The 19,115-nt window shown below is 27.6% G+C and overlaps 2 protein-coding genes across 2 annotated transcripts in view; one reads left to right on the top strand and one right to left on the bottom strand.

The window, feature by feature from the left end:
* Positions 1-9,671, bottom strand: part of LOC134834117 (uncharacterized) — a 56,126-nt gene extending 46,455 nt beyond the window's left edge. Inside the window, exon 1 of the mRNA XM_063848668.1 lies at positions 9,197-9,671. The gene's annotated coding sequence lies outside the window, so the exon portion shown is untranslated. The remainder of the gene's footprint in view (positions 1-9,196) is intronic.
* On the top strand, positions 1,537-6,047 carry LOC134835268 (transmembrane protein 145-like). The gene is made up of 4 exons (XM_063850139.1): positions 1,537-2,575; positions 3,525-3,913; positions 3,974-4,422; positions 5,435-6,047. The coding sequence occupies exons 1-4, from the start codon at positions 1,597-1,599 to the stop codon at positions 6,045-6,047; spliced, it is 2,430 nt and encodes an 809-aa protein (XP_063706209.1). The 5' UTR covers positions 1,537-1,596.
* Positions 9,672-19,115: the final 9,444 nt, after the last annotated feature.

Raw genomic sequence — 19,115 nt, 5'->3', positions numbered from 1 at the left:
GAACACCGGAGACACTAACAAAACAAAAGAACTGGAACATTGGTTTGTAATCCCACACCTGCTCCTGCCAACAATGAGCAAATTAATATTTTGAGCATAAAATTTCTTTATCTATAATTTAAAAAAAATCACGTCTCTTAAAAAAGTACTTAAAACTTATCACAAAAAATTAATGAGATCGATGAGTTAAATCTTCATTAAGGCAGAGAAAGAACTAGAAAAGGAAAATCACAGGAAATATGCGAAAACTATAATGGACCACCGTTACAAATTAAAAAAGTTCTCGGCGCTATGAAAGACGAAAACGACGGTGAGTCGATAAGAAGATTCTGTAGGTCTCAGAGGTTTATGCTTATGATGTAAAAGACAACTGATCGTTTCGCAGAGTCAAGGGTATAAAGTATCTCTGATTAGTCTGAAAGACTCTGATAATGCTCCATAAGATCGTGATACATAAGACGTAGTCACTAAAAAGATCGTGTGAAACATCAAATATTGAAGAATTGAAAGAATTGCTAAAATGGCATTATCTTTATGACTCCAGACGAATTTTGTGATTTATTCCGGTTTGATGTAGCTTTCGAACATCTTTTTAAATCTTAAATTTTTTTAGGTAAATATTCTTCCCTCCACACTTTTACAAATTTAAGTCAATTTGTACAAAAAAATGCATATGTGCAATTTCTCCTATCAACCCTTCATTTTGTCTCGCATGCAAACATTGAACAACAAACGATGCTCAATAAGTTTCATGTTTATCGATTTCTGTCAAGCTTTTAAAATTTTTGCATCACCTTTGAAGCGTACTGCGACAGGAAGTTTCACACAAAAAATTGAGCAAATTAGCAAAAACAAACATAATTAGGCCGAAATACCGCAAGGATATGCATTTGTAGAGGCCATCTATCATCATGATAGGCAGCACGGGGGAACATCCAAAACAATTTAAAAAGCCATAAAAATTTCATTCATAACTACCGTGTTGATGATAGGTATCGCACACCGGAACAAAACGTTTTTTTATTATTATTATTTATAAACACAAACAAAAGACAAACACAAAAAAAAATCTACACCGTAAGTGCAAGGACCATCTACCCTTAACAACCTCAAAATATTTTGTTTATACATAAATTTTACATTTAAACGCAAAATATGGAACACCGTTGTTGTAGTACATGTCGTGTGAGTTGAACAAGGAGAGTGGAGAAATTATTGTTTGACGCTGTCCGTTACCTGGCAACTACCCTTTCAATCAAAAAATTTTTCGTGCTTCTCCGTTAAACTGCTTTGTAAAAGTGCCTCAGTGTCAAAATACGGGCGAGCAATTTGCAACGTGAACACGCATCCATAATTTAGCATTTTAATAAAAAAAAAAAGTGAAGCGTTGTGATTAAAACAATTTCATTAAACAAAAATCGATGGTTGTTGTGAACTTTAAAGTACAGTTTTTGAACTCAAGATAAGTTTAAAAAAAAAGTTAACATGAAAAATTGATTTATGAATATTTGATGAAGCAACTATGAAGACGTCAAAGGAAACATTAGTTGAGTTCATTGTGGTTTAAAGATCCAGCAGAGAAACAAGAAGAAAAAAATGTTAAAATTACTAATAATTTTCGTCGTTTTTCTCGGAAGCGGCAATCAGTGCGTCGAGGGAAAATACGTTGAAGGTCATTTGAAAACCGTCGATAATTGGGCATTCCTTGCGCGCTTCTGCTTCTTGTCTGGTCGCGGACGCTACGAATACGAAATCGAGTACGAACGAAGGTTCGGTGAACTACAGCTGTTGCTATACTACGACGACAAGTCCCAATGGCCTAGCGTCTATAAAACGGGCAAGACGTGCCAAGAAAAGTTAAGTGTCTTGAGTGTACGTGATAACCAGATTGTAACTCTTTCCGCGAAAGCACCGCACAACATTTATTCCGGGTGCACGTTGCGATCGAGCAAGGACCCGACATCGACAACCACGGAAATTCCGGTAATCTTGAATAGCAAACCGGATCCGCCGACAACTGAAAAGCCCTTAGATCCCATGGATCCGACGTATTTTGACCAATTTTTGAAACCAACTACCACTACGATGCCCATTACAACAACAACTATCGGTGGAACAGAAATTCCTGCCACTACAATGAGAATAGAACCGACTGAGAGCTCAACAACTTCAACGACAACTTCTACAACTGCAACCACGGAAGAAAGTGTCGTGGAAAGTTTCAATAAAACAGAAAATCCGTTAATTTTGGATATGGGCAATTTTGACAACAAATTGGACAATAATACGTACAGGAATGAGGTTGAAGAGCTTTTTGGGATCAATCCGGATGAAGATAAGGCACGATTGAGACGCGCTGCGACATATCCAAGGTTGTTTGAGTCCGAACGAAAGGGAACGTTGTACGTGACATGTCACAATGTCGGTGGATTTACGAGTTCTCGTGAGCGTTGGTGGTACATTGCCATCGCGAATTGCAACAGCAACAAAGGGATTGACGTCAAATACAAGTTTCGCATGACAAATGGACCTCCAGGCGATTTCTGGCATGAACATTTCTCAGCGGATGAGATGTGTAAGTATTTTTTTTTTATTGTCGTTTTTTTATAGGGTGTTTCAAATGAAAATTAATAGTTTTGTCCGATGCCGCATTTTAAAATATAAAAAAGGAAAATTTACAAAAAAAAGTCGTTTTTTGGTCAAAAACTTTCATAAATCGACTTAAAAAGTTCAAAAATCAAGTTTTTTTTGTAAATTATGGCTTTTTTAAAATAATTTTAATAATTTAAATTTAAATAAACTTTTTAAATGAATAATATATTTTTTTAAATAAATGAATAAAATTTGATTCATTTTTAATAAAAATTAAAATTAATATTTAAAACTAAAAATTAATTTATTGCAAAATTAAAACTGAATAAAATTTAAATTTAATGATATTTTTATTCAAAAATTTTTTTTTTCAAATTTAAAATTTTTGTTTGAATAAAAAAAACGAAAAAAATATCAAAGGTGAAATTAAATTAAAAAATATAAATTTTACAATAAAAAATTAAAAACTTCCAGTTTAATCTTAAAATTTAACAAATATAAAAATTTAAAAATAATAAAAGATGGAAAAATTAATTTTCGATATTTTCTTCAAAATTTTTTAAACCTCTTACAAAAAATATAAAACATTTTTAAATTGCCAATAAAGGTCTCTTTTTGCATTATTTTACTAAACTTTCATAATAAAAAATATTTAAATGTTTTTGAAATTTTCAAAATTAATGGAATTAATTTGTTTTTAATTAATTAATCTCAAATAAAATGTCGATTAAAATTTAAAAAAAAATATAATTTTAGATGAAATTTATAAAATAATTATTTTTTTAAATTTTTAGTTTTTTTTTAATTTTTAAAAATAATTCTTAAAATTTTTAACAAATAATTTTTAATTTGATTAAAAAATTCAACAAAACTATTAATTTTCATTCGCAACAGCCTAATTGGATATTAATGATTTTTTGTGTAAACAACAGATATTCCCCCGATACTGTTCGCCGAGGCATTGTCATATTCCCTACTGCTGGTCGCTATCTTTCTGTGTGGATTGGAACTAAAATCACTTCATCTTTATCACTGCACGTATCGGTTATTCACATTCAGTGCCCTGTGTCAGTGGTTTGGAGTGCTTTTGGAAGGCGTGACCTGGGCAAAATATGCATTAACGGGAATCGGTCCACATCGCGTTATTGGCGGACTTTTCATGGGTGCCAGCGAAATATCGTTTCTCCTGCTGATGCTTCTCATGGCAAAGGGCTACACGATAACGAGAGCTCGTCTTAGCACATGTTCAACCGTTAAGATAACCGTCTTTATCAATGCCTACATCGTACTTTTTATCGCGTTATACATTTATCAGGCAGAGGTGAATGCTTGTTTTGACATTAATCTCCGGCTAAAAACTAACGTTTTACTCTAATTTTAGGCTTTTGACCCTGGAGAGGTGCTCAGTTTGTACGAATCGCCTGCCGGTTTCGGTTTGGCGGGACTTCGAATGGGATCGTGGATAGCTTTTGTTGGTTCAATTGCATCCACAATTCGAAAGTACCCGGAAAAGGGAGCTTTTTATTACCCATTTGGCATTTTGGGGTCTTTGTGGATTTTAGCAGGTCCGCTACTGACAATTCTCGGCGTTGGCGTTCTCGATGCCTGGGTGAGAGAAAGTGTCGTTTGTGGCATTTCGGGATGGATTGCCTTTGGAGGGCATTTGGCATTTTTGTGGCTAACGTGGCCATCGAGAGCGAATAAGAGCTTTCCGTATCACGTGCGGACAAATCACGTGGGGATTGCAGCAGACGACGATGGCATCGACTATCCGCGTCACGCGTACGAGCCATCAGCCACCGATCAGAACATCATTATTCCGCTTTCAAGGTAATTTTTATATAATTTTTATTTAATTAGTTTATTGGCTGTGACGTCTGCACTCTTAACTGTTTCACAGTACTTCTTCCTGTAGGACGCTCCAAATTTATTTTAAATTTTTTTTTCACGTTTTTAAATTTTTTTGATGATAAAAAATATTTTTTGGTTGGAAAGTTATTGAAAATTTTTTTAATTTTAAATAATAAACAATTTTTAATAAATTAATTAAACTTTATTTAATTTAAAAATTAATAGAAAATCACAGAATTTAATAATTTTTGAGCTTTTATCAATATTTTTAATATTTTAAAAATCATCAAAAAATTGGAATTAAAACTTTAAAAAATATTGAAAATTAATAATTTTAGGCGATTTATTATTTCAATTTTTACATTGAACAAAAAGACAAATTTAAAAAAAAATAAAATAAATTTAATTAATTAAAAATTAAATTTAAACTCAAATTATTTAAAAATTTTACAAAATAAATTTTAATTAAAACTTTAAATTTAGTCACGTGACTCGATTTTTTTTTATTTCAATTTCAAGAATTTTTTTTATCACTAATTTTTTTTTTATTTTTCTCACTGAAATTTTTCGAAAAAAATTAAAGAGTCACACAAATTGATACAATTAAATTATTTTAAAAAAATTAAAAAAATGGATGATTAAATTCGTCTAAAAATATTAAATTCATTAAATTTTTAAAAAACTCAAACAAAAAAAAAAAAAATTTATTAACCTAAAATTTATTTGATGAAATTTTAATCTTTTATTTTTTCAAATTGGATTTTTCCAATTTTCTAATTAAAAAAAAAACAATTTATAAAATAAATTTGGAGCGGCTTTACTTAGAAAACTAAATTTTTCCTCACTTAATAAATCGTTATTGCTGTTCTTGAATGTACGTTTTTTTCGTTTTCGCTTCTTGCCATAGACGAACGGAAGAACTACTTAATGGTGTCTATTCACAATACCTTCGCGAACGTAACTGTTATAATTCTACTTCTCATCCAATTAGCCACGTTTCGTTTCCGCGCCCGCCTCCCAGCGCCCCGTTACAGGCACAAACATCCTTCGAGACAGAACACGAGTCGCCGACGCATTTACCACCCGACGCCGCCGCCGCCGCCCATCTTGATAACCAAATCGATTCGGGCCATCCCTCGATCGAAGGCTCCAACACAAACAGCAGCCCGGTGAGCACAAACAGTCCGCAATCCAATAACAGTCCCACGCACACCGTGCACTCGAATGCGAGTCTTACGCCGAAAACAATCCGCACAACGGCGACCGGAATCCAATCGAATGATCCGCCCGACACGCCATCCACAAACACTTTTAGCAGTAATCCACCGTCGGCGGCGACCACAACACGACAAAATCCCTTTTTGGCGGGCAAAGGACCGAACAAAGTGATTTTGCAGCCGATTGAGTTGCCGCTGCGATCAAATATGCTGCCAGTTAGTAATCCCAGTACTGCGTTAGTGCCTTATAACAGCAACAACAACAACAACAATAATAATAATGCACTCAGTGTACCTCGACACCTTTTCACGGCAAAATCACCTTCAACTGGGGCAACGTACACCATCGGAACGTCGTCCAGTCAACAGAGTCTACTTGAAAAGTGAAATTTAGCACATTCATAAATTGTAAATAAATTACTAATCAATCGAATTAATTGATACTCGATGAAAAAACTGATTCACCTGGATGCCTTTCGACATGATTTTAGCGGCGACCATGGAAAATTTTGAAATAAAAGTGAAAGTCGCGTCACAAGACGAATGATAATAATTTTTATTGGCATTCTTCAAATAAACTTTTATGGTCGCAGACACAAAATAAACTAGGAAAAATCTTGTACAAACTTAAGAATGTCTCGTATCAAGTGCGGAAATGTGTCAAGACGACAGAAAAACGAAGGTTTCCTATCAGAGTAAGAAATAAAAAAAATGTTCTTTTTCTATTTAAAATAATTTAAAAAATAAATAAATAAGAGTAGCAAAAAAACATCTGTATTTATTTTTTGGCCGAGACGAGTAAATATAATTATTTGACTTTTTGTCACATCGGAATTCTTAATATAATGGGAAATAAAAATTATTTAATATTTTTTTTAATTATTTTTATTTTTATAACTATTAATAAATTATTAAATTTTTTTTTAAAATTAAAAAAAAATAAATAAAATAAAATAAATTAATAACATTCAAAATTGAAATAATTTTTTTTATTATACTTAATTTTTTGATTTTTTTTTTAAATTTTGTTAATTTTTGTATGATTTTTTGTACCTAAAAGTATTATTATTGTTTTTAAACAAAAATAAGAAAAATTGTAAAAAATATTTAAATACTTTATTTAATTTTTTCCCATTATTTTTATTAATTTTAAAATATTGTTTTTTAATTCATAAAAAAAAAAAATTAATAAAAATTAAAATTGAAATTATTTTTATTTTATTATCTTTTATTTTTTGATTATTAATTTTAATTATTTATTTATTTTTAATAAATTTTTCTAATTTTTTATTTTAATTTAATTTAAATTTTTAAATTTCTTAATTAATTAATTATTCTTAAAAATTATTTTCTTAAGTAAATTTCGTTTATTTTTGTATAATTATTTTGTACCTAAAATTATTATTTTTTATCATTTATTTTTTGAACATATTAAGAAAAAACGTAATAAGTATTTTATTTTATATTTTTTATTTATTTAATATATTTTTTTTTGTCAAAATTGGCGACAGCTTGACAAAAAGTCAAATAACTAAATTTAGTCGCCTAACAATGAAGGCTTTTGAAAAGACGTCTCTTGTTAGTCATGTGACTACTACGCACATATGTTATCACATCACCTTATCAAACATTATCACAGACACAATAAATTGTTTGATTTAGTATCTCGAGGAGCTATTTTTGCCACCGAAAAATATCTTTGCGCTATTCAAAATTTTATCTCTAACTTTCGATAAGAATCTTGTTGTGGCTAGCCACTTTTAAAAGAAGATTTACGTCAAAAGAAAACAACAACAACTTGAGTTTTTACTCGTTTCGTTACATAAACTCATAAAAAAAAATTATTTAATATTTTTAAAACTCGATTTTTTTCAATCGTGCATGAACAAAGTAAACCGCTGGTCAAGGATTAACCTATAATTAGAGACAATCATAACAAATTGATAACGAGTCACAATCCAAAAATTCTTTTGCACCATGGCACGTTCTGTCTGCGCGAAAAAATATTTTTGGGAATCAAGGTTTGTAATAGAATTCCGGATTAAGAATGTCGCTAAATAATTTTTTGGAGTTGTTTGCCAAAATTATAAAAAAAAAATCGTGTGAGGTCTTTTTATTGTTAATTAAAATGTGATTTTGTAAGTGACATCAAAGTTACTAATTAAAGATTCATAATTAGCACTTTTATTTTTATTCTTTTTATAGAACACGCTTAATTTTTTTTTTCTTTAAAAGGGTGGTACCATTTTTGATAAATATTTTTTAATTTAATAAAAAATTAATAATTTTTTTAAAAATTATTTTGAATAAAATTTATAAATAATTGAAACATTTTTTCAGATTCCCAAGTTATTTGTATTTTTAAATTATTTTATAATAATTTATAAAAAAAAATTATTTATAAAAAAAAATAAACTATTCAAAATAAATAATTATTTTTCGAAGTTTATTTAAAAAAAAAAGTCAAAATATAAAAATATTATTTATTTTTCATTATTCTGCGATTTTTACACAAAAAATATTTTTTAATTAATTATTTAATTTTTTTATAATTTTTCTTAATTTTACGACCATTAAAAAAAATTAAAAAAATAATAATATTAATAAAATAAAATATAGGAAATAAAATATTTATATAATAAAATTAATAAAAAATTAAAATAATTAAAAAATAATTAAAAATATTTAAAATAAATAATAATAAAATAATGTTCAATTAATTTTCAAAAAATTATGTTTAAAATTTGATTAATTTTACACAGAAAATATTTTCCAAAATTAAAAAACAAATATTTTTGATAATTTCTATACAATTTTCTCAATTTTTGAAATTTTTTAAAGATATTAATTTAATTTTTTTATATTTTATTCGAAGAAAAATAAGTAAAATGACCCACTTTTTATTTTATTTTTATCAAAAAATAAAATCAAACATTTTTTTTCGAAAAAATTCTGAAAATGACCAATCAAAAAAATAATTGCACTTCCTCTCATTTTTTTGTGCTATCGATGTCATTATCAATGTAATTCATTGCCTCTGACAGCCAAAGAATGAAAATGTCACAAAAATGTCCTTTATTCTTATCTCCCGTAACCTTGTGATAATTATCTACTTTAAACAAGAGCATGTGTGCAATATTCCACAAATAGATCATAAAATCTTGCACAATCAGAGCTAAATTTAAACTTAGCCATAAATAAGAAGCTTTCCCATCAAGAAAGTCATCAAAGTCAAGCCACTTATTTATTTATCATTTAAAATTGGTAAAAATTGATAAACAACTTATGATGACTTCACGGTACTATTGTACGGTTAAGTGTTTTTTTTTCATATTTTATTCATTGTTTATTATCTTTGAGCGTCCCATATATCACTCACGCACCTGTACATGTGTGATGATAACAAACCATCATCAGATAATTCGGTAATTATTTGGTTTACTGGTTTTATACTCGGCGGTGAAGGTCACTTTTTATTTTTTTTTTCAATAAATTTAATGATAGTTCTTTGCTTTAAAAAATAAAAAAAAACCTACCCCACGGAGTTCTTGTTGACGATTCACTGACAATCGAATATCCATAGTATGCCAGTTTGGTGCGGTGTTTTTTGTTTTTACTACAAGGAAATTATTGCTGCAATAATTGGCACATGCCATTCACTTTGTTCTCGTGATCGTTTGTGAAGCGATAAATTTCTTCGTTTGTTCGCTATTTTTTTCTGTGCACTTTAGAAAAAAAATTGCGATTTAATTTTTTTTAACGCAGCTAAGCAAATATTTCGTCAGAGAAATACTTCTTCTGCATACTCCAAGCGCAATATTAATTCAAATACTTTACAAATGACTCGAGTTGTTGAAAATTGTATGAAAAGTCATAGTTTTGTTTGATTGCTGAGACAAGCTCTTGTCTAAATTATAAAAATTTTTATACACTTGTTCAAATATTTTGACGAAGACTGATGATGATGATTAGATTGGTAAACAAAAATGCACGTTCCTGAATTTTTTCCTCGATTTTCACCGATAATAGAATTTTTTCTATTTTTTTTTAATTTTTTTTTAAATTATTTATTTTTTAAAAAAATATTTTTTAATATATTTTTTTAAATCACTCGCGAGAAAATTTTTTAATTCCGACTAAGAAAGAGGAAAAGTACATCTGTAATCGTATGAAGCAAAATATAAACTAACAACAATCATGATCATCGTATTGCAATACTACTATCAACAAGAATATCAGTGAGAAGTACTGCTACGCTACACGCTGTTCTAACGTTGTTGTCGTCACCGTTGATAAAGTCGTGTTTGTGAGTAATACACAATGAGTACGATCATGAACAATTTTTTTTTGTACATAGCGGCTTCGAGGCTTTCAGGAATTTATTGTGTTGTACCGAAATGAGTAAAAGTCCAAAATGACTCTTGAATTCGATGGACCGGAAGTTCACTTTTGTATCGAAGTTCAGTGAGGTCAAAGTTATATTTTTAAAATTTTTTTGTCACCGTGTGACGTTTATTAGCACTCGTCAAGTCTGGAAGAATTTTGTTTCAGATGAAGATTAAAGGTGTTAATAAAAGTAACGACACGCGTGATGAGACATCATTGAAAAGTGATAATTTTTTTAGATTTAATTATAGAGTGGACTTTGAGTTACTTACTACGTTTTTAAGAAAGAAGTTGATTATTTTGGTGAGTATTTACAGTATTTGTTTTAATTGTTAACAACAAAGAATTATTTTTTTATTTTTTTCAAAAAATTCAAATTTTATTAAATTTCAACTAATTTAATGGTTAGTTTATTTTTTAAATTTTAGCAGAATATTTTCCGGTTTGTTAAATTTATTTACTTTGAAATAAATAGCATTACAAGAATAATTTAAATGAAACGAAGCATAATCAAAAATTTTTTGAAGCGACATTCAAGACTACTGATATCTCATTTTAGAAAAAAATAAGAAAAATTTTCCATTTTTTTGTAATGTGAAGTTATTAAGGGTATTTTTCCTTAGTTTTCTATAGAAAATCGTTAAATAATTAAAAATGATTTGAAATATTTATTTTTTCTGATTGTTTTTTTATAAATATTTATTAAAAATAAATGCTCTGCAACATTTTAAATTTAAAAATAATTATGCTTTTTATTAATTTTTTAAATATTTTAAAAAAATTAATTTAATTTTTTTTAACGTTGTTTCTTTTCTAAATTCCTGCACAAAGTATTAAGTTTTATTTAAAGCTGCTTTTAAAGAAATAAAAAATAAAAGAACCAACTTTCCTTAAATTCAAAATTTTTTTTGAAGATTTTTGGATATCTTTATTGAGGATTCAAAATTTTAACTATTGTTATTGAAGAAAAATAATCAAAAAAAGTATTAAATTGAGAAACACTTACAAGGTTCAAAATTCTTGAAAACCAAAAATTAATCAGCTTTTCTATTCTGATCTCTCATTCAAGGTTGATTCAAGGTCAAGATATACTTGAAATCACAGAAAAGCTTTAAAATAAATATCAAGTTCAATTTTCCAAAATTTTCATTAAAAAAAATTCTTGTGAATCTTACTTTTAAAAAAAAATCACTAAGAGGCCTCCTGGAATCTAAACTTTATCTAGTCTTATCCTATCTAATCAAAAGCTTCTCTTCTAATATCAAAAACCAAATTCCCTCAACCTTATCAACTCTTTCTATCAATTTAGGTTGAATTCTACGAAAACCGCATATCATTTACCTTCAACGTGTCTTACAAACTTCTTCAAGTTCAAAGACATCTGAATATCTTAACGAATAAAATAAATAAATAAATTTTCTTTGAACACTTCTCCCGACTATACTCAAGTACCTAGTACCTAACAGCACACAGTTTAATTAGATAAAAACTGATACTCAACCACAAAATGTACTTGCTTTTATTGTTACTTGCGAAAAGGTCATTGAAAAAAAAAATTGAATTTGAACTGGAACATTGACAACTTGTTTTCAATCTGGATTCTGGAAACACGTCATTTTTGAGCTAAAAGTGAATTCTGTCTCAGGCAATAAAACTGTCTTGAACCAGATTGAACCCGATCTGTTGCACTTTACAAAGCTGGTTTATTTTTTGTCGTGTATTTGTGTTAAAGTCACATGACTTCTTCTGTCAACCAAAACTTTGTTTGCTTTTTTATTGCTCTGATGCAATCGACTTTTGCTCGAGTGTAGGTCGTGCCGACGAGTTGCAAGTCATTTTGCGTTAGAAGTGACACAGAAAAGGCGTGAATATTGTAATTGTGAACGTCTGCCTCGAATTCCGAGAATAGAATTAATTCATAGTTAATTGCTTTTCTACATTCTTTCAAGTCTATTACAATGGATTAATGAGTAATAATACTGACATTAATAATTCTCGTTGAAAAAAAAAACGAAAGTAATGCCTCACAAAAGATTGACGCACGATCAAGCGTGCAAAAGTTGCATTAATTAGAATTGCAAAAAACAAAACGAAACTGTTCTTATTGGAATTTTGCTATTTAAGGACACAAGTCATCATCATTATCGATCTCCAATAAAGTGTGAGAAACAAGGTCGTTTTAAGATGTAATGAGATAATTTGCTGACATGACATGACAAATCAAGTAATCAAAGACATAACACTGGAGGGCATGAATTGTGGATGGCGTTGTCTTTCGTTTCGATAGCGCCTTATAGCCCTACGGAATGCGAAGGGGTGAAATTTAAACTGTGAGGGGTTCAATTTAATCTAAACTCCTTAGGAGTAAATTATCTTCATGTTTAAAATTTAATCGTTTCACGAGGTTGATTTAATACGGGTCGTCAATTTATTTTGCTCTACTACTGCAGCTTTCTGAACATTTTCAAACATTTTAATAAATAAGTCATTAAGGTCGTTACAACATTTCAGATTGAAACGCTTTATCAAATTGTCATTGTTTGACTCTTGACCACATAAGAGCGGTAGAATGTTGAGACCATCCATTTTAACATCGCATGTCGTCGTCAAAGCGATTTTAAAACCTGTGTTTTCTGCGTGTTCTGGACGTCCTTTTGGGTTGTCTGGGAGTGAGATTAACCGGCCCATATGCAACATTGGATCCTATATGGACTGGCGCGTATGGAATAGAGTCTTAAGGTTAAGGTTTTGCACTCACTCACTGAGAGTTCATGAACTTCACATAACAAGAAACTATTCAGCTTACAATTAAAATATCATCTACTATTTGTCATATAAGTAATTTAAATATGGTTAGAAAATCCATTTCGATCGTAAATAGCACCTCACTTGCTTCATGTGCCTTTTGAATATTTGGATGATGCCAATCACTGTACAGGTGGATTTCTTAAGTAATGTAGCCTAAATAATTTTTGCTTGACTTTTTTTTGAATCGTTGTTAATGGTTAATATATATTTTTATACGGCTTTAAATTAATATGAATAGTTCCATTCTTTCCTAACTGCTATCAGAACACTTTCTCCTTTAAAAAAAACTATTTAAATTACCTTTTCTTTGAACAAGCATTAATCTCTAAAATTTTTAGTATAAATCGTAGCAAATCTCAATAAGAACTTTTAGCTAAACTTCAGGCTTCATGATTTAATTCCGAAAATGTTATTTTAACCACTTGAGAGGTTAATTTATTCTATTAAGAAGACGTTTATTCAAATCATTTGTGGGGATTCTCTGAAGTGATTAACGTCTCTATGGATTCAATTAACCTCTAAATTTATCCCTTATGAGGTTAAGTCAATTCCTTGAATATGAGTTCAGTTTTACCCACATTCAAACCGTAGGGCGTTAAAGTTCACATATATGGAGTGAAAGTGAATCATTTGTTAATCGACCTTCGTTTACTCTTCTATCTATCATTCAAGAAGCACTAAAGTGACTTGATTGTCACAAGAACCTTGAAGCTTCATAATTTCCTAACATAAAATACTAAAAAAGAACTTTGCACGTTCTCTTTATGTTTGTCGAACGTTTCCTATTACTTTTGCCCATAAAAATTACAATAAACCAAAGATGGAAACCCGTAAAAATGAGCGAGAAACAGCTGATATATTTGATTTTTTTTTGCTATTTGCATATCAAATAAAAAAGCGATAAATATTTATTCGTGACGATAATTATTTACATGTAAAAACCAACCGTTGATTGATGGAAACGTAAAGCACTCGAGATAATGGAATATGCTGAGTGTAAAAATCAATCTTCTAGCGATTTGTTTACTGTTTCAGTTACAACTACTATCACAAGTATATACAAAGCGATATCAAATTAGCACTTTCTACGACGCAATATTTCGTGATTGAAACTATTTCTTGCCATTCCAGTCCGTTATGTAGTTTGAGACGGACGTAAGTTGCTGTTCAAAACACCCTTTTTGTCGCCATAAAAGGGCCGGTATCATAAATTATCAACAAAATTTTCGGAAATTTATTCAATATTTGAACAAAACTCGATTATTTTACAAAAAACATCGCACTTAAACTTCCGTTTTGTCAAAAAAAATCATTATTTACCACACGAAAGAGACTTCGAGAGATAAGAAAAGATTTATGTGGTCCATTAATAAATAACAAAATCCGCAATTGAATTAATTCAAGGACCAGATCGTCACACACGTTCGTCTCGACGTTACTAGGGACTCTCATTACGCATTTTTTTTTTCATCATAATTTGCAGTTGAAGCACGTCAATAATATATCAAGGTCTAGCGATGTCTGTACGAAACAACTGTTAAATTGTTTGCATATTTTTTTCATAAATAAAAATAATTTTTATTATTATTAATCATCATTCATAGTTCGCAGCGAAAAAATAGAGAAGATTTACCTGATAGCAATAAGTGGCGCTCATTTACCATTCATTTAACGCAATCAAACAAACATTAATTTAATATGGAATTATGTCAATTTCGAATTGAAATTGACATCTTTTTTTGTATCACGGTATTATTTACTAAGGAACTGATTAAAAAGCCGCGTGGATCACATGATAACGTCTAAATATGGATAAGATACGCATTCTTCTTATTTTACCGCATTTTAATAAAAATCTGGTTTTTTTAATTTTATTGCGTCTTTTTTTCTTTTGAAAAATAAAAATTAAAGTTTTATGAACAAAATCAAAGAATTCATTAGAAAATTTAATTTTTCTAAATTGAAACTTTACTAAAAATTTAAAAATTTAATTTAATTTTTTTTTTTAAACTTTCTAATGGATTCTAAGATTTTATTCAAAATTCTTCAATTTTTTTCCTGATAAACAGAAATTTAATTTTTTTTTAATATTTAAAATTTATTTTAATTTAATTTTTTAAATAAAAAATAAATATATGTAAAATTAAAAGTCAAGCTTTAAAATAAATTAATCTTTTTTTAACATAAAAAAATATATTTTAGTAGATCAAAATATTTTTTTTTAAATTTATAAAACTGAAACATTTCGAAAAAAAATTTCGAAATTTCATTATTAAAAAAAATAATAAAGAAAGAAAAAATATATAATTTTTGAAAAAATAGTAAAAAAGGATAGGTGAAATGAAAATGAAAATTCAAAAAATTTTTCTATGAAAAATTGAAATAAAATTTTTCAAAAATATTATTTGGACGTAAAAAACGTAAAACGTAATTTTGTCAAAATTTATGAAAAAAAATTATAAAATGCACTTAAGTCTTCACGTCTTTTTTTGTTTTACGACAACTTTTTCATATCAATAATTAAAGCACTCTGCAAGTAAACATGGCCCGATCGAAATCGAAATATCGAGAAGATCGAAGCAAAAAAAAAAACCATCCGAATAATGATTGCGAAAAAAAGTATGATAAAAATTTCAGGTATAGACGAGCTTTCACTTACCTTCACTCTGAATTTCGTGATGATAGTCGTCGGCACTGTCATGATGATCGTCCGACAAATGATGCTTCAGATGATGAAGATGCGCATAAAAGTGATGGTGATGAAGCACACATGCCAAATCGGTACAATTCAACATAATTGCTCGCAATTGACTAGAATATTAATGAAGTAAACTTTTTAAAAAACACACCGTTGCTGCACGTTCCACGTGAAATCAACAACGAAGACAAAATTTTTTTTTATCAACTAATATATCCGCTAGAATTTCCAGATTTTTTGCATTTTTCGCGGTAATGTCTGAAAAGAGAAAGAGAGAAAAAAGTTAATTTTACTTTCACGATCAATAAATGTAATTAAATGCATTTCTTTCCAAAAAATTACAAAAGAAAAAACTCATTGTTCATGCATTGATTAACTTTTGTTAGCAATCTACTCCGATCCAGGTGAAGGTTATCATTGTTTTTCGATTGTCTAAAGCACACGCGTAAAAATTAACACAATTAACATACAAAAAAATATCAAAAAAAGTAAACTTGATGCAACTCCACGCCTCTAACGATAAAAAATATAATGATGTAGTACGCCACAAGTGAAATATTTCATCAGTTGTTTGCGTTTATATTAAACGCTTTTTTTCTGTGTCTTGTTTGACAACTTGTTAAAGTACTTGTTGTTAACATTCTTTTTATTTTATGATACCCATTTTAAATTTTTGAGCAAATAATGGAGTTCAGTCGAAGCAAGTCATCGTGTCACGTGACAAAAAGTGTTAATATTCACTTCATTTATTGTTATTTTAGGAAGATGCAACAAGTAAAAATGTTTTAGATTTTATTTTTAAATTTAATTTTTTCTAAATTTGAAAAAAAATATTTTATTTAAATTATTATTTTATTTTTTTTAATTAAATTAAATTAATTAAATTACATTAATCTAATTAAAATTTATTTTATTATTAAAGTTTAAAATTTAGTTTAATTTTTTTAAATTAAATATTTGATTTAAAATTAAAGTGAAATATTTTTTAATGTGTTAAAAATTTTGTCAAAATTTTTTTTTGTTAATTAAAAAAAATTATTTAAATTTTAATTATTTTTTTTATTACCTAAATATCTAATTATAAAATTTTTAATGAATTATTTTTTTTATTTAAGTTTAAATTAAATATATATTTTAGTTTAATTTTTAAAATTTATATTCCATTTTAAATTAACGTAAAATATTTTTAAATGGTTCAAAATTTTATCTAGTTTTAAGTAAAAAAATATTATTATTATTTTTTTATTTTAAAAAAAATATTTATTTTGAAGTTAATTAATTTATTTCCCCTATTTAGGAAAAAATTGATAATTTAATAAATTATTTTTTTTAATAATTAAATTTAAAAATAATAATATGATGTATTAAAAAATTATACCATATTTTATGAATAAAAAAAAATAAAAATAATAGATATTTATAAATAAATAATTTGTTAAAAAAAAATTTTTTCTCACTAAAATATTTTTTTTTTATTTTGCAATACGAAAAAATTTTCCCATATTGCTTCAGCCGAATAAACATTGGTATTGTTCAGGTCATATAAATTTGCGTCACTCGTGGTATACTTATCAAAAAACCAGTTTTAATAAAGCCTGTAAAAGTTCATGCTCATCAAAACGAACGCACACTTTGATGAATGTCAATTTCTAGCAAAATATTGATACAAAAAGATCATTCAAAGCAATAAAATTAACGATTTTATCATCCATTTACCTGTTTAAATGCCACTCTAACGACGACATTTATTGTTGTACACATTTTACGCGCTTTATCTTTTGGGATTTCCATAAAATCAGTTCAAACACGATCAGCGCAAAAAATATAAGTCATGTGATTTAGAAAAAAAAAACTTTCTCAGAATCGCCAAAAAACAGGATTTCGTACCAGTTAAAGTCCACTACCAAAAAATATTATTTTTTTTTTAATTTTGATAAATTTTATTCATTCATGTTTTTTTAAGTAATATTTTATTCAGACACGAGTAGCGAGTTTTTTTTTTACAGAAAAACAGGTTTAAATTGGCGTGTGACTTGCGAACAACAATTTTAATCAGCTGATGATAAAAACTGTCCTTTTCGAGATGTTTATTATTTATTAGTTGAAAAGCACCGATTATCACGATGCATTTTTTTTTAACAATAAGTATTTGATAACTATGCGATATATTACGTCATTAAGTGATAAAAATCACAAAGTGGTTAAGCTAATAAATTATTATTATTATTCGGACTTTTTTCATGATAATGGATCACTTTTTTCATGCTTTGTCTTCTTCGTGCAATATTTTTTTTATTGCGATTTTGCGAGAAAATGGAACGGGTTTTTCAGAAATTTTTTGGAAATATTATTTTATATTAAAAAAATAAAATACATTTTTTTATGAAGGATTTTTAATTAATTTTCAATGAAATTTTATTGAAAAAAAGGTTGAAATAGAAAAAAATTATTTTGAAATCAATTAAATTCAAGATAACATCAAGAAATTCAATTTTTTAAATAATTCCAATGAAATTTTATTCAAGTTTTTTTTTTGATTAATTAATAAATTTTCAAAGGTTTTTTCAACGTGTAAAAATTAAAAACTTCAAAAAATAAATATCAAAGGTTGTTTTTTAAATTTTTATGGAATTTTTATTATTTTTTTATTTTTGAAATTTAATTTTCAAAGAGGAAATTCTTTAAAAGAAAAATTAAATAAAAAATTTAAAGATTGACTAAAGTTTTTTTTTTATTTTATTTAAAATTCATAAAAATTCTAAAAACAATGATTAAATTTTTTTTCATTAAAAATATAAAAAAATAATTTTTAACAAAAAATATTTATATGTTAATTTTTATACGTTGTAAAAATAAAAAAAAAAAATTATTAATTTATTTTTTTTTAATTTTTACTTTGAATTGAAATTTATCAAAATTATTATAAAAATTAAAATAAATAAATAATTGAATTTAGACACAAAAAAAAATCAAAAATTTAATAAATTTAAAAAATCCCATAAAACTTGCAAAAAATGGCAAACATTTTCCCAAAATCGCAATTAATGCAAAATTTCGTCACATTACGGTGAATGTCTTTCTCACTTACTTTTGTTTATGTTACCTCTTAACAATTTCTTGCATAAAACTTGTTAACCAGGCATTGTTAAAGTTGCACGTTTAAACGACACTTTTAGTTATCATTTTGCAAAATCCCACAAAAATCGTAGGAAATGCCAGAAGAAAAACAAAACAAACACTTATTTATGAATGAAACTTTCATTTTGCGATTCATGCAACCGACAATATATATTTTTTTTTATTTTCGTTAATTTTACGCAAGGTGCGAGAAAGTAACAAATTGTGGTGTAATGTGGTCACAAAACAAGCACTGCTTGCCAATCAATAGATAAAAGTTGGTGTTTGAAGAGAAAAAAAATGTGTTGCTTGTACTTGTAAATTGGAAATTAATTGAATTTCATGAGATTTTACATGTGTGATAACTAAAACGGTGGCGGTACGGCAGCTCCACCACACGTGAATACATTAAAAAAAATTATCTAATATTTATTATAATGAAACTG

This window comes from Culicoides brevitarsis, chromosome 3 (assembly GCF_036172545.1).
Source record: "Culicoides brevitarsis isolate CSIRO-B50_1 chromosome 3, AGI_CSIRO_Cbre_v1, whole genome shotgun sequence".
Taxonomy (NCBI): domain Eukaryota; kingdom Metazoa; phylum Arthropoda; class Insecta; order Diptera; family Ceratopogonidae; genus Culicoides; species Culicoides brevitarsis.
The sequence above is the reverse complement of the archived record's forward strand: the minus strand, read 5'-3'. Positions and strand labels throughout refer to the sequence as shown.